At 48.1% G+C, this 24,874-nt stretch overlaps 2 protein-coding genes across 2 annotated transcripts in view; one reads left to right on the top strand and one right to left on the bottom strand.

The window, feature by feature from the left end:
* LOC147639345 (protein NPG1-like) overlaps positions 1 to 24,874 on the bottom strand; it is a 106,371-nt gene that overhangs the window by 63,224 nt on the left and 18,273 nt on the right. Inside the window, exon 2 of the mRNA XM_086790277.1 lies at positions 5,423 to 5,675. Coding sequence (XP_086646403.1) covers positions 5,423 to 5,675 — 253 coding nt within the window. The remainder of the gene's footprint in view (positions 1 to 5,422; positions 5,676 to 24,874) is intronic.
* Positions 19,291 to 23,642, top strand: LOC147639346 (uncharacterized; the record flags this gene model as incomplete). The annotated part of the gene is made up of 2 exons (XM_086783767.1): positions 19,291 to 20,327; positions 23,435 to 23,642. Coding segments are annotated over 2 exons (1,245 nt in total), but the record flags the coding sequence as incomplete, so codon positions are not given.

The raw sequence follows: 24,874 nt of genomic DNA, 5'->3' as shown, positions 1-24,874 counted from the left end.
GGCTGAACTGATGCTGAATTCAGGGCTGAATGCAGGCACCTAGGGCTGAATGAAGCTAGGGTTTCTCAAGGGCTGGAGAAGAAAGCTTATGGGCACTAGGGCTGAATGAAGCTAGGGTTTCTCAAGGGCTGGAGAAGAAAGCTTATGGGCACTAGGACTGGATTAGTCTTGGGCTGAAAGCAAGAAAGAGGAGAGCTCTTAGCACAATGAAGACTGAATGAGCAAAAGAGGCTCTAGGCAAGCCTATTTATACTAACTGGAGGTTGGTCATTTAATAAAGTTAATATTTATAAATGCCCAATAATGCAAATAATGATAAATAAATGCTAATAAATATGGGAAAAATACCAGATAAATCCCAGTAAATTCCCTAAGGCTTTGGGGATGTTCTAAATGATGCACAGGCATATGTATGCATATAATGCAAGATGCAGAGTGCTTTCTGATGCAAACCCTAAGGCTTCTACTGACTCTACATGCATGAATGATTCTCTCCAAGTGGGTTAAGGGACTTGACTGACTGACTGACCCACTAAGGCTGAGGAATGACCTACGTAGCTCGTGCCTGACTTATCCTGGACTGAGGATGTACAATGGGGTCACGGCGTACGACAAATATCATCCTATTGGGTTCTAAAATTGTACAACTGCTGCACTTTTGATGATGAGCCAACTTGTCACCATGCACTGAGTGCAGAGTGCATGTGACAACGGTAACTCCCCTTCCTCAACTTCCGGCCGTGGAACCCCAACAATGACGAAATCAGCCAGGTCGTAGGACTCCAGTACAGATTCCATCATAACCTTCCATATGCCGTAGTTGCTCCCGTCCAACTGACGGTCCACCGGGAACGTGGGGAGTGTCGGGATCTTCACATGTCTCTCAGCCATCTCATACAGATCTGCCATTGCGGGGATGTACTCTGAAAAGGGTGGGCGGGTGGGAACAAAGAAGAACTAAAACTTGCAAGTGGCTGTCCAACAAATCAGCCCGCCTTCCTCTTGCTTCTCCTCTTCCCGAACAGTCCAAAAACAGTCCACCAATCAGACACAAAACAGTCCCCCTCTTGCTCACACAAATCCCAAGACCTATCTAGAGCCTAGGGCTCTGATACCATGTCAGAATACGCAGCGGAGATGATGACCAGATTTGGGAACACAAGAGCAAAAACGCATGCAGAAAAACAGCACAAGAGAGAGATAGATGTAGGCGTGTAACTCTGCTCTGATATACACAAGAAGATCCCGAATATGATACAATGAGTGGTATGGGGGTGGGGGCCTATTTATATGCCCCCACATGTGCAGTCGGCCTGCTATAGGCAGCCGACTGTTGCTGAATCTCCACGACCAGCGAAAACAGCCAGTCGGCCAGTGTGACAGCAGTCGGCCATCTCAGTAAGGGAGTCGTGGACCAGTGCCTTCAGTCGGCCAGCTACTGGGCCCTCCTGCCACCTCAAGGCTGCCTCCCAAGCCACAGAAAAATGGGAAAAAATAGGGGAAAAATGCGGGGAGTGAGGAAAAATGATAAAACACCTGATAAGGGCGGGCACACCCACAACAAAGGCCCTGGTGTATAAATCTAGACAGGAGATGACTTCTAACACCCCCTCTCAACTCCTGGCTGTGAAACCAACCACTGGGAGCTGGGGTGCCGCCTGAGCAAATCCTGAGAGAGCGACTTCGTGAAGAGGTCCACCGTACTGTCCTCCGTCGAACGGAACTCTAGCAAGATGTCATCAGCAACGATCTGTTCACGAGCGAAGTGCCTCTGGATGACCATGGGTTCCTCCAGTGGAAGCCCAAACCTACTATGCAAACTCTGCATCTTCACCACCTCACAAACAGCATCACAAACAGCCCGGTACTCTGCCAACTGCTCCGTAAAACTGCTCCTGGGCCTGAAGTAGATCCCCTCGTGTCCGGATCTCCTCCCCAAACTGAGTCACTCCAACCGTGGAGTCGGACTCCATCCAACAATCCCCCTCCTGTGTACAAGAGTCCCTGATCCTTCGCATGCCACAGAAACCACAGGAAACGCAATCTTGCCTCCCAAAGAGTCATCCGCAACCATGAGCTCAACCGCCTCATCAGGAAGCCCATGGAGCATGTGACCTCTTATGTATATCTTGGGATCACTTTTGCTGGACCGCAGTTCTCTATGCGGAAGGCGGCCAAAACCACATTGATGCATGGCTATGTAGCCTAGGCTCACTCAAGAGGAAGTGCTCACAGATACAGTTTCGTAAGCCGAGGATAAAGCTCGGACTATTTGACACTAGTCACACCTGCACTATTGTAAGGAGCTCCCATCTGGGTCCCAGTTTACGGAAGAAGTATATTTGGAAGAGGCATACGAAGCCGTTGGAGAGGCCCCCTAGTGATGATCATCATCTCGCACATTATTAGGAGTAAGACATCGGTGCCACATGAGATTGTGCGAGCAAAGATGCGGGTTGCACCGATCGTGACAAAGGCTCTATTCCAGACAGTGACATACTAGCACAGATTATGGAAGCTTCCACCAGATAGAAACCCCCGGCTTGTTGCCCTAGAGTCCTCGAGACAGCTGGCAGTAGACAGAGACACGCAGTGCTGGTATGAGTAGGTGAGCACTTGATTCAGAATACATGGCATGTAGATGGGGGCACTCCCCCCGTTTTAGTACAGCATAAAAACCCCCTCCTTTTCTCTCAGTCCCGCTAAACACAATCATCAGGAAGGACATTGTGAGACTAGATACTCAAAGGATGTTATCCTTCCCAGATGTTATCCATTAGGAGCTCCTAATACCTTACTTTTCCTCATAGTTGTTGTTTCAGTTTCACTTAGTTGTTTAGTTGTTTTAGCTTTTCTTACACAGACATTGTATCAGATCCACCAATTGTTGTAACCTTTTTGGTCTCATAGGTCATTTTGGCCTTTTGAGGACATTAATATATCATTTCATTTCTCTCTCTCTCTCTCTCTCTCTCTCTCTCTCTCTCTCTCTCTCTCTCTCCAAGATTATGTACCTCATGGATATGATGTAACCTTTTGGTCTCATAGCTCATTCTGGCCTTTTGAAGACGTAAATACAACTTTCTTCTTTCTTCTTCTTCTCCCTCCCCCAGCCCTCCAGTTTTATTTCCAGCAACCCTTGTTCTCCACTTAAGGACACTCTACTTTTTTCCCCCCCTTCCCCCCATTTAAAGAGACTTAAGCAAGCACACTCTAGCTCTAAGAGGTGGTTTCCACGAATGAATCTTTTGCTCATAAAGTGAGCAAACGGACTCCAAATTGTGATCCGTCTGGACCATTGAGTTCGTGGTTACGCGAGCTACAAGAGAGTGGATAGTATGGCTCCTTCTTGAAGATGCCAAAATGCTGCCTCGAAAAGTGTGCACGACAATGACACAAGACGGAATGCTCCAAACACGGCCCCAGCTCTTCCCTTGGGAGTCCCTCATGGAGACAATAGCTAGATTAGCTTGATAATCATCTAAAAGGAGGTTTTTAGATTAATCCTTAATCTTAGTATTAATTAAGAAAGATAAAGGATGCTACTTTTCCTTGTTTTGACAATATAGGCTTCCATATTCATCTAAACGTAAAAATGTAGTTTCTTGTAGAATTGTTGCATTCTCGTTCTTTTGATTCAAGAAAACATAATGTGGTTTCTCGTGTTTTATGAAATTGGGTTGAGCTATTGTGTTGGCTATTTTGCTAAAATTAAAGTACACGTACATCTTCTCCCCGCCTGGATGCCAACCCCGTTCGTGTGCTTGTGTAGCTAGGCAGAGACGTTAGCAAGGCCCAGAGTCGGCCCAACATATCCCTCCTACCATTGGGAAGTTGGAACTCGCTGGTTTGGCGAGAATTATGAATGCTGCCTAGTTCTGCGGACCCAAGCTAGTGCGGTGAATAAGCCCACCCTAGCACATAGACATCCCTTTAAGGAGCAGGAGAGTCAAGCGATGGAGCCCAAGAGGGTGACAAGCCAACTTGAGTCCTCACTATTTACCAATGAAGAGATAACTGGCAAAATAAAACATGGAATAAGAGAGCCTGGATCTGGCTATAGTTGGATTTGAACCTTTGTAATTATTTTTAATTAAGTCTCTTGTTTTCTAGTATTGTTGTATCATTGTTTTAAGTTAGGTGATTGTTTTAATGAACATTGTAAAATCCCTAATTAATGAACTTGTCTATATATGTCACACTGTGTGGTAGGACTAATTAGAAAACAAAAATGACACGTGAGTTGGGTGGAAAGTCGAAGGGTGGATCGCCCTAACGGCACCATCCTATGGACAGGTGGACCCGATTAGTCGGATAGCTTTCCAACAAAACTAATCAATCTCACTACACTAGGTAAGTAAGTCCCTAACAATTCTATTCTAGAGGACTAGGTTAGCAACCGTGCCTCGCATAGATGAGGAAAAAGGCGTTGCTTCTAGGAATCAAGGATAGAGGTTGCCCAAGATAGGTCGATCACTCTATGGTTGATTCGATTTGAAGCATTTAGGAGACCACGCTCCCCCTACGAGATAGAGATAGGTCTTACCTAGTAATCGTATCCTTATATCTCTACACAGTCAAGATGTCGATGACTAGGAAATTCTTTCAAAGACTTAGTAGACTATCTTAAGGATTCCCCTTTTTAGGTTGGGGACCTTCCAGAGCTATCGAGCTATGCAGAGCCCAACGCCCCGATCTTGTGGCCCCACCCATGCTCGCGTCACCATAGGAGGATTAGAGCCATCATTGCCCAGCACCACAGGACTTTCTCCCACCGGCTCAGCTTTACTACATTGGGTACCATTATGCAACGCCTATGCAAGATATTTTAGGGTGATGTGAGAGCTTGACGCCCTTTGTATTGGGATCAGTTTTGGCATTTCAGCTCTTGTTCCTTTCTTTTATTTTGAGTACCCATGATGATGTATTCCATGGACATGACGTAATCTTTTGGTCTCATAGGTCATTTTGCCCTTTTGTAGACGTTAATATAACTTTCTTTCTTTCTTTCTCTATGCACCATGGTCTTGGCTTGAGCTTCCATATCATCTCTCTACTTGCACTCTACTCCTACACACCTATCATGTATATCTTTCACCCTCTATGGCTCCTCTTGGGATACCCTGATTCCATCACTATGATCTATCCTGATGGCAACTGGCCTGGTCTTTGGACTTGGGCTCACAAAAAAGGCCCAATGATCATATAGAAGGTTATTGGAACTAGCACTCTGTACGAGCACTGCCACATGGTACCCTAGTGCAGCGGGTGCACGTGACAGCCAACTATAGATCTATAATCTATTAGTAAATGAGTTCATTATAGACTGAAACACTTAAAAAAGTATTTATGTGGCATTGTTAGAAGACAAGAGAAAGCACAAATCAAATTGCAGAAGGCTTCAAAGTTGGAACACAAGTACCTATCAATCGTCCAAGCTTTTGCAATGACTTGGCCTTTAAGTAAATAGCCTCGAGTAGCAGGCTAGCTGCATGCAGAGATAATGGTTGGCAGGATTCATTTTTTGATCTGCCTCGTCGATGAGAACCCTTGGTCGCGATAGAGGATTTCATCCGAAATCTCACGGTCTTAATATCTATCCCATCAAACACTTGCAAGGCTGCCTCCACATTACCTCTTTGGTATTCCAATCGTCCAAGAAGGGCTCGAGCCTCCTGCAAAACGATGCAATAAGGCAATCATAAACTCTGTCCAAAAAATTAAACAAATCTTATAGACCCGCTTTTCCTATCCAGAAAACAATAGTAAACAGAACCTTAAAAGAACCTTAGGATAAGGCAATATGAAGCAAAAAAAAAGTAGAATCCATCCACACGATGAAAAGTGGTGTGTATGAGCTAGAAATATGCTAGAAAAAGTGGTGCGTATGAGCTAGAAATATGCTAGAAAAAGTGCTTCATATAAGGTTGGACCAATACATGGCCCAGCCTAAGGAGTCTCCCACCTTGGATACTCATAAGTGCATTCCTGTCTGGCCTCTGCTAAGCTCAATCCTATTCTAAATAGAGAAGAGGGTGCCGGCCATATCAAACCACATGGAAGAAGAGTATGTACACGGTATGACTAAGCCCACACCTTAACCTCTAAAAATCTAGCCAAGGTCCCAATTATCTCCTTAGCTGAGTGTCCTGCCAAGTGATGTGCTCTAAGAATCTTTGCCAATGAACCATTCCACAAAGAGCATGGAAGGGGCAATCTCTTGGATTTCCCTCGTGGAATGTCTACAAGGGTCCTCTAAACTAAGGAAAATGGTCCTAATCAAGAATTCACAAGGCTATTAGTGTGGTTAAGCCACAGGCCTACCAGTCCAGTAGCCCAGCATCTACCAGATCTTGGGAGATTTCAACGGCCGATTTGGGGAAAAACTTTCTCACAAGTCAACTATTTGTGCAAGTTATGCACAAACCCAGTTTGAGAACCATATGGCTACTTGCTCGTGAGGGAGTGTTAGCACTTTCATCCCCAGTTTCTGCTCTTTATGGTGCCCATTTGGTCCCCTTTTGTATGGCCCTTGCTTGTGGGCTGGCCACCCCTTTTTTAGTATTTTTCTCGGATTTTTCCCAGCCATTCTGGCATTTTTCCAGTAGGCCATGTCCAACAGCTCCAGTCGGCCTGTTTATGAGCTCCAGTCGGCCAGCACTTCCCCACTATAAATAGTGGGTGCTGGCCTCTCTTATTTCATTGAGTCTTGTACATATTTGCTCCCTCACTTATGAGACTATCACTGTCTCTTGCTTGGGACTGTTTTGGTTCAGTATATTCAGCATAGTTTGCTCCATATCTCTCTCTCTTGCACTCTCTGTTCAGCACATTCTAGTGCCACTCTGCTTCCGCTCTGTGCACTCTTTCATGGTATCATCGCTCCAGGTTTAGCAACCTTTCTACTGCCCCAGATTCAGCCCTGTTTTCAGCACCTTCTCCTCTGCGTTTTCTTCCAGATTCATAGCTTTTGCTGCTGCGTTTTCTGGACAGCACTCTGCTGGTCGTTTTTTCTTCAGATTGGCTTCACCGATTCAGCCGTCTGGCTCTTGTAGATCAGCGTTTCATTGCCCACTTGGAGATTGGACTGCAATCGGCCTGTTTTCTACAGGACAGCACTTGTTCACTGCTGCGTTTTCCTCTCCAGTGGTCCTTTCCCTTTGCAGAGGGGGCTTGTGGTGTTGCAGGCTTTGGTGGCACTCTTGGTACCTGTGGAGGACACCTTTTCTTCAGAGTTTGTGCATTTCTTGAGATTGAGCCCAAGCTCTTGTGATGGTTGCTCCCACTTCTCTTCATATGTTTGCTGAGTCTGCCAAGTTGGATGGTTCCAACTACACCCTATGGAAGGTGAAGGTGAAATCGGCCTTGCGTGGCGTGGATCTCTGGGATTGGCTTGTTACACCAGCCAATGCCACCCCTCCCACCCTTGCTTCCGGTGGTGTGACTCAGGCACAGATTGATATTTGGCAGTCGAATGATCGACGTGTTTTCTCCTTCCTGATGTTGAACTGTCAGGATGCTGTTCTCTCTCATGTGCGTACAGCAGATGCTGCACATGAAGTTTGGAAGGCTTTTGCAGATCTCTATGAGATTAAGTCTCCGGGTCGGATTTTGGCATTGGAAAAGCAACTTATGAACTTATCAGTTTCTGCGTTTCCATCTTTATCTGCTTTCATCTCAAAGATGAAAGATCTCCGGGACGAGCTTGCTGTTTGTGGCAAGGACATCTCCACAGAGGATATGGCTATTCGGCTGCTCTCCAAACTTCCAGAGAGGTTTGATGCATACTTTCAATCTCTGGTTTCTTCTCCTCGTCCTGTTCCAGTTACTTGGGAGGAAGTTCTCCCCTCCATTATGCAGATAGAGTCTCGCTTTGAGGAGCGGACTGGCACCTCCGGTGGTGCTGATGGAGCTTTGGCAGCACGAGATAAAGGGAAGTCTCAACAAAAGAAAGGTAAAGGGGGTTCTGACAAGAACTCCAAGGATTCCGATAAGGATAAAGACAATAAATCTTCAAAGAATAAGGACATTGAATGTCATTATTGTGGCAAGAAGGGTCACAAGTCACCCCAATGTCACAAGAAGAAGCGTGATGAAGCAGCTAAGAACTCTTCCTCAACGGCGGTGTCTCAACCCAAGAAGGATGATGGAATTCTTCTCTTAGCAGGTACTCGGCGTATACTTGCTCTTGTGACTTCTCAGTCACGGTCTTGGATTGTTGATAGCGGTGCTACTGCTCATATGACACCCCATCGAGATTGGTTCGAGGACTTCACTGCCAGATCAGGCGAGATCACTCTGGGTGATTCTTCTTCTGTGCCAGTGCATGGTCATGGCACTATCCCCATCTTCCGTTCTGACGAGGACAAGAGGTACTTCTCTGACGTTCTGTATATTCCAGATTTGGCTTTTAACCTTTTGTCAGTGAGTGCTCTTACAGCTCAGGGTGCGGAGGTGATCTTTTCTCGTTATGAGATTACCATTCGTGATAAAGCGACTAGTAGCATCTTGGCTCAGGGAGTCCAAGATAGTGGCCTCTACAAACTGACCGCTCTGCTTTCTTCTGGTGCTTCTTCTGCTCTTTGGCATGCTCGGTTTGGCCATTTGAGCTATCAGCTTCTGCAGCGAGCTTCGAAGGATGGGTTGGTTGATGGATTACCAACCATCAAGGCTCCGTCTTCTGCTTGTTCCTCTTGTTTACAGGGGAAGCAGCACCGAGCCGCCTTTCCGAAGGAGGCGACACACAGATCTTCGACATCACTTGCTCTCATTCATGCAGACTTATGTGGTCCTATGAGTACCGCGTCTGTGAGTAAGGCGTTGTACATGCTCGTGATGGTGGATGATTTTACCAGATATACTTGGGTTTTCTTTCTGAAGACCAAGGATGAGACTTTTTATCACTTCTGTGATTGGAAAGCCGAGGTGGAAAAAGAGACCGGTCACTCGGTCAAGGCTCTCAGGACTGATGGAGGGGGTGAGTTTACATCCCAGGAGTTTCAGCAATATTGCAAGACACATGGCATTCGGAGACAGCTTATACTCCATCTCAGAATGGAGTTGCCGAGAGGAAGAATAGGACCATTATGGAGATGGCCCGTGCTATGCTTGAGCATTCTTCATTACCTCGACATTTCTGGGCCGAGGCGGCTTCCACTGCTGTTTACATTCAGAATAGGTCTCCTACTGCTGCTCTTCCCAACAAAACTCCATATGAGGCTTTCCATGGTGAGAAGCCCTCCGTTGTTCATTTTCGGATATTTGGATGTTCCGCGTATGTTCATGTGCCTAAGGAGCACCGCTCCAAGTTGGACTCGAAGTCTCAGCGCATGACTTTTCTCGGATATAGCACTGTGTCCAAGGCATATCGTCTTTATGATCCTCAAGCCGATAAAGTTGTTGTGAGCCGTGATGTGGTGTTCGACGAGACTCCTACATCTTCAGAGGGGGGGGGTGAGCTTCTTCTTCCTGCACCTCCTTCTCCTCCTCCTACTCCTCCTCCTGCTCTCGCTGTTAGTGTTACACCTCCAGCTGAGGATTCTCAGTCAGATGATGATGACCCTGCTCCTCCTCCGGCGAGTTCGAGCAGATCTGTACCTGGTTGGTATTATCAGACAGTTCGTGACTCTGGGTTACGTGAGCTTCCTTCTGCTCCTCCGCCTGGTTCTCTTCAGCGTTCTTCCAGAGTTACAGGGAAACAAATTCATGAGGGCAACATGTTTGTTAATTATGCTCTTATGTCTACAATCATTAATGGTCCTTCAGCACATTCTAGTGCCACTCTGCTTCCGCTCTGTGCACTCTTTCAGGGAGGACCAGCTAAGCAGGGGCTCATAGTGAACCTTGGGAAAACCAAGGTTATGATCTTCCACACTTCACCCGCAGTCAGGAGCCACACTACTCTCAAATTAACAGGAGGGCGGGTCGAGGTGGTGAGCTCTTATGTTTACCTTGGCATCACATTTACTAGCTCAGCTGGACGCTTCTCCATGGCTCAGGCAGTCCGAGAGACAGAGTGACCCGGGGGTATGCAGCTCTTGCTGGCCTTGAGCGTCAGTGTCATCAGGCACATTTTCAGGAACTCCGCACGAAGGGGTGGCTCTTTGATACATTAGTGACACCAGCCTTGATGTATGCAGCAGCGGTTTGGGCACCAGGGCTTGCAGCCTCCACATGGGTACAGTTGGAGAGACCACAGATCTTGATGCTCTCAAGGATGATACGCAACAAACCATCCGTCCCGCACGACATTGTTCGAGCTGAGTTTGCTGCACCACCTATGGCAATGGAGGCATTGTTCCAGACGATCTCCTTTATATACAGGACGAGGGAGATGCCCACGGAGAGATTATCCCGCCGAGCTTTTGAGGCATCCAGACAGCTGGCCGAGGCTGGACACACTGGATCTTGGTATGCACAGATGCTACATTGGTTCTCACATCATGGGATAGACATTGAGCGGTTGCCACCTTTTCAGTATGATCAGTCTGCTCCAGAGGGTTACCTCTCTCTCAATGAGAGGAACAAAGTGATGAGACAGGACATATGGCAGCACTACATATAGGAGACATGGACAGCACCAGAGAGCCCACTACCACCGAAGATGCTGTATTACAGAGACCACTTTATGAGCATCTCAGGGGATGGGTTTATACATCGACCTTGGTACATGGATGTATACATGCCACACAGCTCTCGCATTGCTATTGGACAGCTACGAGTCTCATCACATCAGCTAGAGATAGAGGCTGGGAGAGCGGCACGGGTTCCCAGAGCTGAGCGGATATGCAGATTGTGCCGCGAGGAGGTGGAGATTGAGGATCACTTTGTATGTAGATGTACAGCCCACCAGGGGGTAAGAGATAGATATGGAGGATTGTTTGAGGAGCACTCTTCACTACATCAGTTGATGGAGGCCTCGGACCAGCGACAGCTTGGCAGACTACTACTAGAGCTTCATAGTTCTCGAGAGAGACTCCTCCAGACACCCGCTCCCACTAGGGGTGGGAGACAGTCCCAGCTCACAGATTTCTTCCAGAGAGCTATGCCAGTGCCAGCTGATGTACCACGTGGGGTGACCGCACAGAGAGCAAAGGAATTGAGAGCCAGGAGGAGACCTAGACAGACTGGACATAGAGCACCCTGACTCCGTCACCGAGAGATAGCAGCTATCCGAATGAGACACCAGATGGAGACACAGGAGAGGCTAGCTCGCTTTCATTCAGAATCAGGGTACATGTTCATGCCATTCACAGCCTCAGCATCGGCGATGTATGATATCTTATATCCCTCTTATGGCACTGGATGGAGTTAGACATAGATTTGCATAGCATGCTTGTACTACCCCTTCAGCATATAGAGATGCATCTTGCCTTAGCACTCCATCCACATCCCCACCCCCCTTATATTGTTTGTATATGGGCTCCACCCATCCATGATGATTCACAGTTGTATCCAGACACATGCACACTTTTTCTTTTCTTTCTTTTCTTCCGATGACCGGAAGAACACAGTTGTATTATTTTTTGTCTCATAGGCCGACTTTGGCCTACAGCATGGACGGGCTGCCGACCATATGGGCCTACAGGGTGAGCATCTCATATATGCAGTAGATTCTTTAGCTCCTTTTCTTGCACACCTGTTTAACAGGGCACTAGCAGAGGGTTTGCCTGCGGAGTGGACGATGCACACCATTGTGCCGATTCACAAAACAGGGGATATGCTCGATCCGAGCAACTACAGGACGGTTATGGTAGGCCACGTGCTGGCCAAACTCTATGGTGCAGTGCTGGAGCAAGAGCTTAGCTTATATGCTGAGCGAGCAGGTTTACGCTCATCAGGGCAGGCAGGCTTCAGGAGAGCTTTCTCTACCACTGACCATGTATTCACTTTGAGATGTATGATTGATCAGGCCAGAGTGAGGAAGAGAAAGCTCTATTGCTGCTTTGTGGATTTCCGCAAGGCATTTGACACAGTACCACGAGAGAGGCTCTTTCAGCGCCTGCAGTCTCTTGGCATACCAGCAGATATGACATGGGGCATCTATGCATTATATGAGCAGGTTTTTGGGCGAGTCAGATGTCCAGGAGGTATGTCCGAGACTATTGCTAGCACCATTGGTGTGAAGCAAGGATGCCCACTTTCCCCCACGCTATTTGGGTTATACATTGATGAGGTGGCTGACTTCATTACACGGGGAGGCGGAGATGGAGTTGATTTAGCAGGTACCTCAGTACATATTATGCTCTATGCTGATGATATTGTATTAGTGTCTGAGTCCCCCGGTGGTCTACAGCAGCATCTACATGCACTCCATGATTTCTGCACACAGAGGGGTCTTACTGTGAACATTGGGAAAACCAAGGTTATGGTCTTTCATACATCGAGACAGGGCAGGAGTCAGCTGACATTCACTCTCGCAGGATGCCAGGTGGAGGTGGTGACATCATACGTGTACCTAGGGGTTACCTTCTCTGCAGCAGCCACACGCTTTACCATGGGTTCAGCAGCCAGAGCTAGATTGACACGGGGATATGCAGCATTGGCTATGCTAGAGAGACAGTGCCACCAGGCGCATTTTCAGGAGCCCCGGATGAAGGGGTGGCTATTTGACACATTAGTCACACCGGCATTGATGTATGGAGCAGCAGTATGGGCGCCAAGCCTTGCTACCCATTGGTGGACACAGATAGAGAGACCACAGGCCCTCATGATGGCACGCATGATACGCAGCAAACCGTCAGTACCTCATGACATTATCCGAGCAGAGTTTGCTGCGCCTCCTATGATGGTAGAGGCCATATTTCAGACTATATGCCTGCTAGACAGATTCAGAGAGATGCCACAGGACAGATTATCATACAGAGTTTTTCAGGCATCTAGACAGTTGGCTGAGGCAGGAGACAGAGGATCATGGTATGCACAGGTCACACATTGGTTCTCACAGCATGGCCTAGACATGGATCATCTACCACCATTCCAGTATGAATGGGATGCACCACATATCCGTCTCTCTCATAGTGAGAGGAACAGAGTATTGAGACACGATCTATGGCAGCTCTATACACGAGAGACATGGATATCGCCTGCACAGCCTCTTCTACCGAAGATGCTATACTACAGAGATCACTTCATGAGTATCACTGATGATGGATTCATAGAGAGGCCTAGATACACGGAGGGCTTTTTACCAAACGGCTCCCGAGTGGCTATTGGTCAGCTCAGAGTTTCATCACACCGATTGGAGATTGAGACTGGCAGAGCAGCACGGATCCCCCGAGAGGAGAGGGTATGCAGATTGTGCAGAGAGGAGGTGGAGAGTGAGGAGCATTATGTATGCAGATGCAGAGCATATACAGCCATCAGAGAGAGATATCCCATTTTATGCAGAGAGCCACATTCCCTACGCCAGATCTTTGAGGCAGCAGACCAGCGCATACTGGGGAGATACATTCTAGACATACAGCGCCACAGAGAGACATTATTACAGGCTCAGACAGCTCCAGAGGGGGGGCGACAGACACAGATTACTACATTTTTTCAGAGATCCACACCCCTCCCAGCCCCTACACGGCAGGGAATTACTCTCCAGAGAGCAGAGACACTTAGAACCCGCAGGAGACAGAGGACACCTGGCTTTCGGACACCACGCCTATACCAGAGAGAGATGACAGAGATCAGAGCTCAGTTTCACAGAGAGGGTGCGGAGCAACTGGCTCGCTTCAAAGCACACCCAGGCATGTTCTTCAGGGAGCTGTGGACACCCCCTTCACTGATGTATACCATTTTATATCCCCAGTATGGTACAGGATGGAGCTAGCTAGGTTGCATATCATGATTGTATACTCCATGCATATAGCTTTGCATTCTCCTAGTAGTAGAGCTCCATCCCCTGCACACCCAGACTCAGCTTTTTTATTCAGTACTTTTTCATTTTGTTGGGATGACAGAGGATACCCCATACAGGTACTCCGATTTGTCTCATAGGCCGAGTTCGGTCTTTTGGAAGACGTTAATAAAATCTCTCTCTCTCTCTCTCTCTCTCTCTCTCTCTCTCTCTCTCTCTCTCTCTCTCTCTCTCTCTATACATATCTAATCACATTAAGCACATGGTGATTTTACCATTGTAACATGTAACTCTCATGAGTCATGAGAGCTTTGAAGTTAGTTTCTTTTTGATCCCACATGCACTTTTCTTTAACCGATACCCCGAAGTGGATTGTAACCAAAGATGTATTCTGATCTGTCCTATAGGTCAGCTTTGGCCTCGACAGGACGTTAATATATCTTTCTTTCTTTCTTCTTTCTCTCTCTCTCTCTCTCTCTCTCTCGGGTTTGCCTGCGGAGTGGACGATGCACACCATTGTGCCGATTCACAAAACAGGGGATATGCTCGATCCGAGCAACTACAGGACGGTTATGGTTGGCCACGTGCTGGCCAAACTCTATGGTGCAGTGCTGGAGCAAGAGCTTAGCTTATATGCTGAGCGAGCAGGTTTACGCTCATCAGGGCAGGCAGGCTTCAGGAGAGCTTTCTCTACCACTGACCATGTATTCACTTTGAGATGTATGATTGATCAGGCCAGAGTGAGGAAGAGAAAGCTCTATTGCTGCTTTGTGGATTTCCGCAAGGCATTTGACACAGTACCACGAGAGAGGCTCTTTCAGCGCCTGCAGTCTCTTGGCATACCAGCAGATATGACATGGGGCATCTATGCATTATATGAGCAGGTTTTTGGGCGAGTCAGATGTCCAGGAGGTATGTCCGAGACTATTGCTAGCACCATTGGTGTGAAGCAAGGATGCCCACTTTCCCCCACGCTATTTGGGTTATACATTGATGAGGTGGCTGACTTCATTACACGGGGAGGCGGAGATGGAGTTGATTTAGCAGGTACCTCAGTACATATTATGCTCTATGCTGATGATATTGTATTAGTGTCTGAGTCCCCCGGTGGTCTACAGCAGCATCTACATGCACTCCATGATTTCTGCACACAGAGGGGTCTTACTGTGAACCTTGGGAAAACCAAGGTTATGGTCTTTCATACATCGAGACAGGGCAGGAGTCAGCTGACATTCACTCTCGCAGGATGCCAGGTGGAGGTGGTGACATCATACGTGTACCTAGGGGTTACCTTCTCTGCAGCAGCCACACGCTTTACCATGGGTTCAGCAGCCAGAGCTAGATTGACACGGGGATATGCAGCATTGGCTATGCTAGAGAGACAGTGCCACCAGGCGCATTTTCAGGAGCCCCGGACGAAGGGGTGGCTATTTGACACATTAGTCACACCGGCATTGATGTATGGAGCAGCAGTATGGGCGCCAGGCCTTGCTACCCATTGGTGGACACAGATAGAGAGACCACAGGCCCTCATGATGGCACGCATGATACGCAGCAAACCGTCAGTACCTCATGACATTATCCGAGCAGAGTTTGCTGCGCCTCCTATGATGGTAGAGGCCATATTTCAGACTATATGCCTGATAGACAGATTCAGAGAGATGCCACAGGACAGATTATCATACAGAGCTTTTCAGGCATCTAGACAGTTGGCTGAGGCAGGAGACAGAGGATCATGGTATGCACAGGTCACACATTGGTTCTCACAGCATGGCCTAGACATGGATCATCTACCACCATTCCAGTATGACAGGGATGCACCACATATCCGTCTCTCTCATAGTGAGAGGAACAGAGTATTGAGACAGGATCTATGGCAGCTCTATACACGAGAGACATGGATATCGCCTACACAGCCTCTTCCACCGAAGATGCTATACTACAGAGATCACTTCATGAGTATCACTGATGATGGATTTATAGAGAGGCCTAGATACATGGAGGGCTTTTTACCACACGGCTCCCAAGTGGCTATTGGTCAGCTCAGAGTTTCATCACACCGATTGGAGATTGAGACTGGCAGAGCATCACGGATCCCCCGAGAGGAGAGGGTATGCAGATTGTGCAGAGAGGAGGTGGAGAGTGAGGAGCATTATGTATGCAGATGCAGAGCATATACAGCCATCAGAGAGAGATATCCCATTTTATTCAGAGAGCCACATTCCCTACGCCAGATCTTTGAGGCAACAGACCAGCGCATACTGGGGAGATACATTCTAGACATACAGCGCCACAGAGAGACATTATTACAGGCTCAGACAGCTCCAGAGGGGGGGCGACAGACACAGATTACTACATTTTTTCAGAGATCCATACCCCTCCCAGCCCCTACACGGCAGGGAATTACTCTCCAGAGAGCAGAGACACTTAGAGCCCGCAGGAGACAGAGGACACCTGGCTTTCGGACACCACGCCTATACCAGAGAGAGATGACAGAGATCAGAGCTCAGTTTCACAGAGAGGGTGAGGAGCGACTGGCTCGCTTCAGAGCACACCCAGGCATGTTCTTCAGGGAGCTGTGGACACCACCTTCACTGATGTATACCATTTTATACCCCCAGTATGGTACAGGATGGAGCTAGCTAGGTTGCATATCATGATTGTATACCCCATGCATATAGCTTTGCATTCTCCTAGTAATAGAGCTCCATCCCCTACACACCCAAATTCAGCTTTTTTATTCAGTACTTTTTCATTTTGTTGGGATGACAGAGGATACCCCATACATGTACTCCGATTTGTCTCATAGGCCGAGTTCAGTCTTTTGAAAGACGTTAATAAAATCTCTCTCTCTCTCTCTCTCTCTCTCTCTCTCTCTCTCTCTCTCTCTCTCTCTCTCTCTCTCTCTCTCTCTCTCTCTCTACACGTGGGTCCGAATATGCACAGAGGGGCTCCGCGAGCTATATGTGGCGGTATGCTACTTTCCCCCAGCCCACTCCAGGTTTGCACCATCAGGAGAGTCGCCCTATATACCACTATATGATGATATCATGAGGTTTGCCAGCATGGGAGACATACTACTATTGGGAGACTTTAATGCACGTACAGGCACAGAGCAGACAGAGTTGTACGATACTCAAGAGGCTATGTTCCGGGAGATCGCGGCAGAGGATGTAGGGTTGCAGAGATCAGCACAGGATGAGGGGGAGATTACAGATTATGGCAGGCATTTTCTCACACTCGGGAGTGCACATGGGTTGGTCATATACAATGCTTATTGAGATGGCAAGGATCAAATGCTCTCACACACTGGAACTCTAAAGGGGGAGCGAGCACAGTGGACTACTTGATGGGATCTCCTTCATTGATACCTGATGTGCGGGGTTTCACGATTTCCAGTCGGCCCATTGGCATAGCAGCCGATCATGCATACCTGAGTTTCACACTAGTAGGTAGATCCCCGAGAGATGGGCCAGCCACTCATCTACCTAGGTACCCGAGATATCAGTTTACACGTGAGACAGTTGGGGTTTATCGGGATGCAGTATTTGATGGCTTGTTCGCTTTAGACCCGCATAGCTCTCTGGACGAGATCACGAGAGGATTGGCAGGTATTCTACATGCATCCGCCTCATATGCTTTTCCCTGCACTATGATCCCTTCCACCCACCCCCGCAGCACTGCCCCACAAAACAGTTGGTATGATGATGAGTGTCGTGAGACACGAGCACAGCTACATCGTGAGATTGACATTGGGTCTCACACGCATAGACAGGCCAGGATGATCTTTCGGCGCCTTGTGCGGAGGAAGAAATGAGCCTATCTAGCTAAGCTAGAGGAGGAGATCTACCAACTCTTCCTGGGGAAGGACAGCAAGAGGGCATGGAAGATGTTTCAGGAGAGACAGCCTGGTACTCCGATTACTGCACCTGAGGCATGGCATACTTATGCTAGAGAGCTATATGATGCACCAGGACAGCCCCCCACCCCCCCCCCCATTGGGAGCTAGACCGGCTAGCAGCACCTTTTTTACTATGCGGATGGTGCTAGATGCGATAGACAGGTTACAGAATGGAAAGGCACAGGATCATGATGGGCTAGTTGGAGAGCACTTCTCATATGCACGAGACACTTTGGCTCCGCTCATCGTACATGTGTTTAATCGTGCCATTTGTGAGGGTTTCCCGACAAGCTGGACAGAGCATATCATTGTACCACTCTTTAAGAGTGGGGACCCCATGGTACCAGGCAACTACAGGACGATCATGATTGGTCATTACTTGGCCAAATTATATGGCTCTATATTGGAGTCGGAGCTGAGCCGATGGGCAGAGAGGCATGGTCATCGAGCACATGGACACTTGGCTTCAGGAGAGGATTTACTACCTTGGATCACATACTGACACTTCGGGCACTTATTGAAGAGGGCAGGGCACAGAAGAGAAGGATATATTGCTGCTTTGTGGACTTCCGCAAAGCCTTCGATACCGTACCATGTGCCAGGCTTATGCACAGATTGCATGACATTGAGGTACCCGAGGATATGCAATGGGGGATATATGCTTTGTATGAGTCTGTGAGACAGGCAGAGTCCGAGCTCCACGCGGACAATTTGATAGGGTGACCAGCACGATAGGGGTGAAGCAGGGATGCCCGCTATCGCCCACCCTCTTTGGATTGTACATTGATGCAGTCTCTGATTATGTAGACAGATTGGGAGGCCCAGGGGCATGCCTGGCAGGGGTGTTGATACCCATCTTGTTATATGCTGATGATATAGTTCTAATCTCAGACTCTCCAGAGGGAGTGTAGCCGAGGCCCTATTCCAGGCAGTTACCTTTTTACAGCGGCTATGGGAGCTCCCTCAGTAGAGATACTCCCGTTTGGCATTGAGCTCATCCATACAGTTGGCAGAGGATGGAGACACGAAGACGCAAAAGCAAGTAGATAAAGCGGAGAAATGGATAGAAGTGGTCAAGAAAGGTAAGAACAAGGAGGCCGAAAGCACATCTACCTCGAAGATTATCAACCTAACCATTGAGGAGGAACAAAGAAGAAAGACAAGGGAACTTCATGTGCGGATCACGGGGCTTAAAGACGGTGACAATGTAGAGGAGGAAGCCAAAGATTTATACACACAGGCATTTCGAGGCCTACACACACGGGAGCTTGGAGAGTGGGCAAGAAAGACAAGAATGGAGGAGAGAGCTCGAAGGAGAGAGCTGTCATTTTACGCTTTCCCCACCTTGGAGGCCAAGAAGGATTTCTTGGCCAAGCGCTCCGCCCTTAAGAAAACGGGCATCTTTTTAGGAGATGACCTCACCTTGGCACAGCTAGCACATATGAGGGAATACATGCCGGAGATTAGGGCAGCCAGAGAAAAAGGGAAGCTAGCATTTTACAAAGGAGGCAGAGTGGTGATACTAGAGAGACGCACCACCTGACGGTGCAAGACCTATGGGACCAGTCTGAGACTTGCAGTATGGAACTGCAACGGAGCATTGAGACTGGATGTGGGGGCCTTTGAGGACAGCTTCAGAGATAGGGACATCATCTTCTACTCTGAGACACATCAGGCCCCAGGCAGCACATTACCGAGAGTGGCGGGATACAAATGGGAGATGACTTGTAGACAGGAGGCCCGTTCGAAGCATGGTGGTCGCGGATCCGGAGGAGTTGCAGTTCTTTTTAGAGAGGAGCTTCAGCCACTCATCCATGTTATGCGCCGTGATGAGAGCGCGAGGTACATGTGGGTCAGAGTGAGGGCAGAAGAGGGTAGACCCCTATACATTGCTATATGTTACTTTCCACCCAGCACATCTCACTATGCAACGCCCAAGGGGCAATCTCCATATATGATTCTAGATGAGGACATTTGGGAGTTCTCCAGGGAGGGAGATGTTATCATACTTGGGGACTTTAATGCTCGAACGGCTCAGTACCAGACCTCCTTCTTTGACACTTCGGAGGAGATGTTGAGAGAGATAGATGTGGAGGAGATGTGTTTGACCCGGAGATCGCAGGATGAGGTGGAGTGTACTGAGTATGGGAGATACCTCTTGGAGATGGGGACTGCACATGGGCTGGCCATTTTAAATGGCCTAGAGAGGTATCCACTTGCCAGTGGCTTTACTTGCTTTCCACACAGACATGGGGCCAGCACAGTGGATTATGTTTTAGCCTCGCCAACCTTCACCCCGAGTATCCAGGATTTTGCGATTGGCCCCAGGCCCATCGGAGTTACGGTGGATCATGCACTTCTCTCCTCCACGGTGGATGTCCACTACAGTACCCGCCAGGTTGGGCAGTCCTCCTATCACCCGAGATATACCTTTTGTAGAGAGACTGATGGAGTATACACCGCAGAGATCTACAGCTTGTTGAGTGCAGAGGATCCACAGAGGCCATTAGCAGAGCTCACACAGATCCTGACGCTTCACATACAGCTGCAGCGACAGCCTTGCCACACACGCAGCCCACAGTATGACCACGTCCTGGGAGCATGCCCCAGAATAGTTGGTATGATGATGACTGTAGGGAGCTCAAAGCCCGGCTACAGCGAGAGTGGCCACAGGTGTTACTACATATAGACAGTCACGCATCATCTTCCGATCCCTCATTCAGCGGAAGAAGAGAGCATTCTTAGCTCGGCTCGAGAGAGACATCTATCAGTTGTTTTTGAGTCAGGATTATGGGGAGGCCTAAAGATTGCTTAGAGTGCACCCCCCGCCTCCGGCCATTACCTCTCCAGATACATGGGGCGAGTATGCAGCCTCCCTCTACACAGTACCAGAGCAGCCACCACTACCGAACCCTCCAAAGCCTTGTCCACCCACTTCTACCTTCTTCACAGCAGAGATGGTGAGGAGGACCATCAACAGATTGCATACAGGGAGGGCATAGGATCATGAGGGCATTGTAGCCGAGCATTTCATACATGCTAGAGATATGATTGCAGACTTGCTAGCTCTCATGTTTAATAGAGCCATGTGTGAGGGGTTTCCTAGGACTTGGAGTACTTCCACGATTGTGCCGGTACTCAAGTCTGGAGATCCGAGCCTGCCGACTAACTACCGCACCATATGATTGGTCACTTGATGGTCAAGCTATATGCCTCTACTCTTGAGCATGAGTTGAGCAGATGGGCAGAGAGACAAGGGGTCCGAGCTCAGGGACAGGCCGGTTTCAGGAGGAGATTCTCTACTTTGGATCATATCTTTACCCTCAGGGCTATCATTGAGGAGGGCAGAGCACATGGGAGGAGGATCTACTGCGGCTTTGTGGATTTCCGCAAGGCCTTTGACACAGTGTCCAGAGCTAGACTGATGTGCAGGCTGCAAGACTTGGGAGTTCCATATGAGCTCATTTGGGGTATTATGGCACTTTATGAGACAGTAGTTGGGTAGGTGCGAACTTCAGAAGGTCTCTCCCAGCCAGTACACTCCACTATAGGGGTGAAACAGGGCTGCCCGCTCTCTCCGACTCTATTTGGACTATACATTGATGAGATCTCTGATTATATTGGGACACAAGGGGACAGAGGAGCCCAGTTGGCTGGCACTTGGATACCTCTGCTCTTATATGCTGATGATATTGTGCTTATAGCAGATCACCAGAGGGTATGCAGAGGCACTTGGATACTTTACATGCTTATGCACAAGACAGTGGGCTCTCAGTTAACCTTGGTAAGACCAAGGTTATGGTGTTTAACACTACAGCTCAGTGGGTCTGGAGATCAACGCCTATTTTCACATATGGGCAGGAGACAGTAGAGTATGTTGACTCATACACATATCTTGGAGTGGTGTTCACTGGGCCCACATTTTCCATGAGGGGAGCAGCAGAGGCCAGATTGACTAGAGCATATGCAGCACTAGGAGGTCTAGAGAGGATGTGCTCACAGGTACAATTTCAGGAGCCACGCACTAAGATGTGGCTTTTTGACACGCTGGTCACATCGGCTATGCTATATGGAGTACAGATTTGGGGGCCTAGCCTAGATCGTCACAGTCGATCAGGACGCACATACGATGGATGGAGATCGATGGAGAGACCACTAGTGTCCATGATCTCCAGGATGATTCGGGCTAAGGCCTCGGTACCCCATGTGATTATCCGAGCCGAGATGGGAGCACCACCGATCGTAATCGAGGCTCTTGCCAGATCAGTGTCCTTCATTCATAGCACCTGGGAGCTTCCCCGACACCGGTATGCACGACTTGCTTTAGAGTCCTCTCATCAGCTAGCCATGGAAGGAGACACTTCATGTTGGTATGCGCAGATAGCATCCTGGTTTGAGCTCCACGGGTTCAGCTTAGACAGACTTCCACCCTTCCAGTACCCTCTAGAGGCACCCTCTCTCACCCTGACACATTCTGAGATTAGTAAAGTCATCAGACAGGACCTCATTCAGTTGGACACTAGGAGGACATGGCTAGAGCCCTCACAGGAGTTAGGGACGAAGATGGCTTTCTATAGAGACCATCTTCTCCGCACCACTGAGGATGGCTTTATACTTAGACCGAGCTACATGGATACCCATCTGTCTCATGGATTGAGGTGCGCCATTGGGCAGATCCGCACCTCTTCACATCAGTTAGAGATAGAGACAGGCAGATTTAGAGGCATACCTCCAGGGGACAGAATATGTCAGATTTGTTGGATAGAGCCAGAGACGCAGGAGCACTACATCTGTCACTCCACAGCATATTATGAGATTCGAGGGCGCTACCATCACCTTTTCAGAGAGGGATTTGGACCACTGGCTAGAGTCATGGACTATTGTGATTAGCGATGCTTGGGTTTTTATCTCCTGGAGATCCGCAGGCTCAGAGAGTTCATTATGAGGAGCAAACGCCCGAATGGCAGGGAGTCCACACAGAGACAGATTACTGACTTCTTTAGAGGGACTACCCGGGAGGGGACACAGCCGACAGCCCAACAGCGGGCACCCCGTGGGACTCTAGTTGAGAAAGCTATCCAGTTGGGCAGATCTAGACACTCGAGGGTTCGCGGATCCTCACATCGGAGACGATGCCTACACTGGAGGATTCAGAGCATCATTGCGAGGCATCGGGCTCGTCTGACCAGGCATCTCACTATGGCAGATATCCAGGCCATCCGGCAGAGACCCATGCTAGAGCTCCTAGGATGATTACGACTCCAGCCATATACTGTTGTACTCACTGTCACTTTTGTACTCCCCCATATTCATGTATTCATGTATCCATGTACTCATGTACCCCATTTTGACTAGTAGCATTAGCTTCCCACTCTCCCTAGTTGCTGCTTCCGGATGCCCCCTACTGATGTATTGTGGGGCTAGATACTTACCTTCAGTTCTTTCTTTTCTTTTCCAGACAGTGTATCAGATGTCACATGGTTGTAACTTTGGTCTCATAGGTCACTTTGGCCTTTTGAAGACGTTAATATAACATTTCATTTCATTTCTCTCTCTCTCTCTCTCTCTCTCTCTCTCTCTTTTTCTCTCTCTTGGATACGTGGTGGAATCTGTCATAGCACGCCCTACTAGGCCTACAGTGGTATTAGAGCAGGATTTTTCTCAAGGAATCTTTCTGGGGGTGACAGAGCCATGTCGACAGTAGAAGGCAACCAAGGGCTTAATGAAGGGAACAATTATGAGGCCGATGCAGGACTTCAAGATGGCAACCAAGGTCCTCGATCCATTACGCATGAGACCGCAGCCATGTCATCAAAAGAGTACAATGATTTTCAGCAATTCAGGCGTTTGCTCGGAGATAAAGAATTCTTTGCTTGGAGAGCCAAAAGAGAATAGGACAAAAGGACTTAAATGTTTGAAGACTTCATCAAGGATAGAGCCACCGAAACTGAAGGAGTTGAAGTTGCCAAAGCTTATCTTCGTACCAAAGGAGTCACTGTTGCAAAAGGATCTAGAGCCACCAGGTTTGTTTCCCGCGGAGGAGACAAGGAGGCTATACATAGGCCTGCTCTCTCGGATGCAACCTCTTCAGGACGATCAAGAGAGAGGAAGGCAAAGGAGCCTACAACAACCGGCAAAGTGGACTTCAAATCGGGAGAGAAGAGTGTCAAGTTCGATGCTTTCTATGGTAAGCGGGATACACAAAAAGCCTTATCTTTTATTAAGCAATTTGATGCCGCTTTTGGAGGAGAGGACTTCTCCGAAAAGTGCACGCTACGCATGGTTCACATGCACTTGAAGGATGCCGCCTTGAATTGGTGGCTAAAGGTGGTACAAGAAGGAACTAAGCCGAAGACATGGACCGACTTCAAGGTTATGTTCAACAAGAAGTTTCTACCCACAACCTTTGAAGCAAATGTGTAGAAAGAGTGGGATGAGGTAAAGCAAAAAGTCAGTGAGAATGTGGCAATTTATCTTAACAACTTTTCAGTTGTTTCATTGAAGTTTACTTCTTACAACCCTATTCCACCGCTAATGGAAATGCATAAGTTTGTGAATGGACTTCAACCTAAGCTTATGCAAGCAGTGTATATGGCTGGTCCGAAATCTTTGAAGGAAAGGCAAGACGATGCATGGCAAATCCTCCTCAAAAGAAGAAGTTTAAAGTTGGATCCCAATCGAGAACCGAGCCTCAAGAGAAGAAGGATAGGAGTGGGGACAAACCTCCACTCTTTCGAAGGAAACTATCTCACAAGCAACTTGAGGAATATGTCAAGGAAGGGAAGTGTTTTCAGTATGGAACGAAGGGACACATGGCTGTAAAATGTCCTGAAAAGCCAAAGCAAGAAGCCAAGCTGCCTCAAACCAATGCATTACCAGAGGAACTACAACATCAGGATGATACACCACCAAAAAGAAGACAACTTTTCAAGGCTTGGGGCAAAGTGGCTAACCAACCAGTGCTTATTCATTATGATAGTGGTGATACTCATCACTATAATAATCCCCGAGTGGTTGAAGGTTTGAACCTCTCTCCAGAGAGGTTTGTAGCTCCTATTTTTGCAGTTCAAGAACCCAAAAAGACCGCACCCACATATGAGAAAGAACTCATGGCTATCAATCATGCA

The sequence above is a fragment of the Cibotium barometz genome, chromosome 4, assembly GCF_041138505.1.
Source record: "Cibotium barometz isolate CiBa-2024 chromosome 4, ASM4113850v1, whole genome shotgun sequence".
Taxonomy (NCBI): Eukaryota; Viridiplantae; Streptophyta; class Polypodiopsida; order Cyatheales; family Cibotiaceae; genus Cibotium; species Cibotium barometz.
The sequence above is the reverse complement of the archived record's forward strand: the minus strand, read 5'-3'. Positions and strand labels throughout refer to the sequence as shown.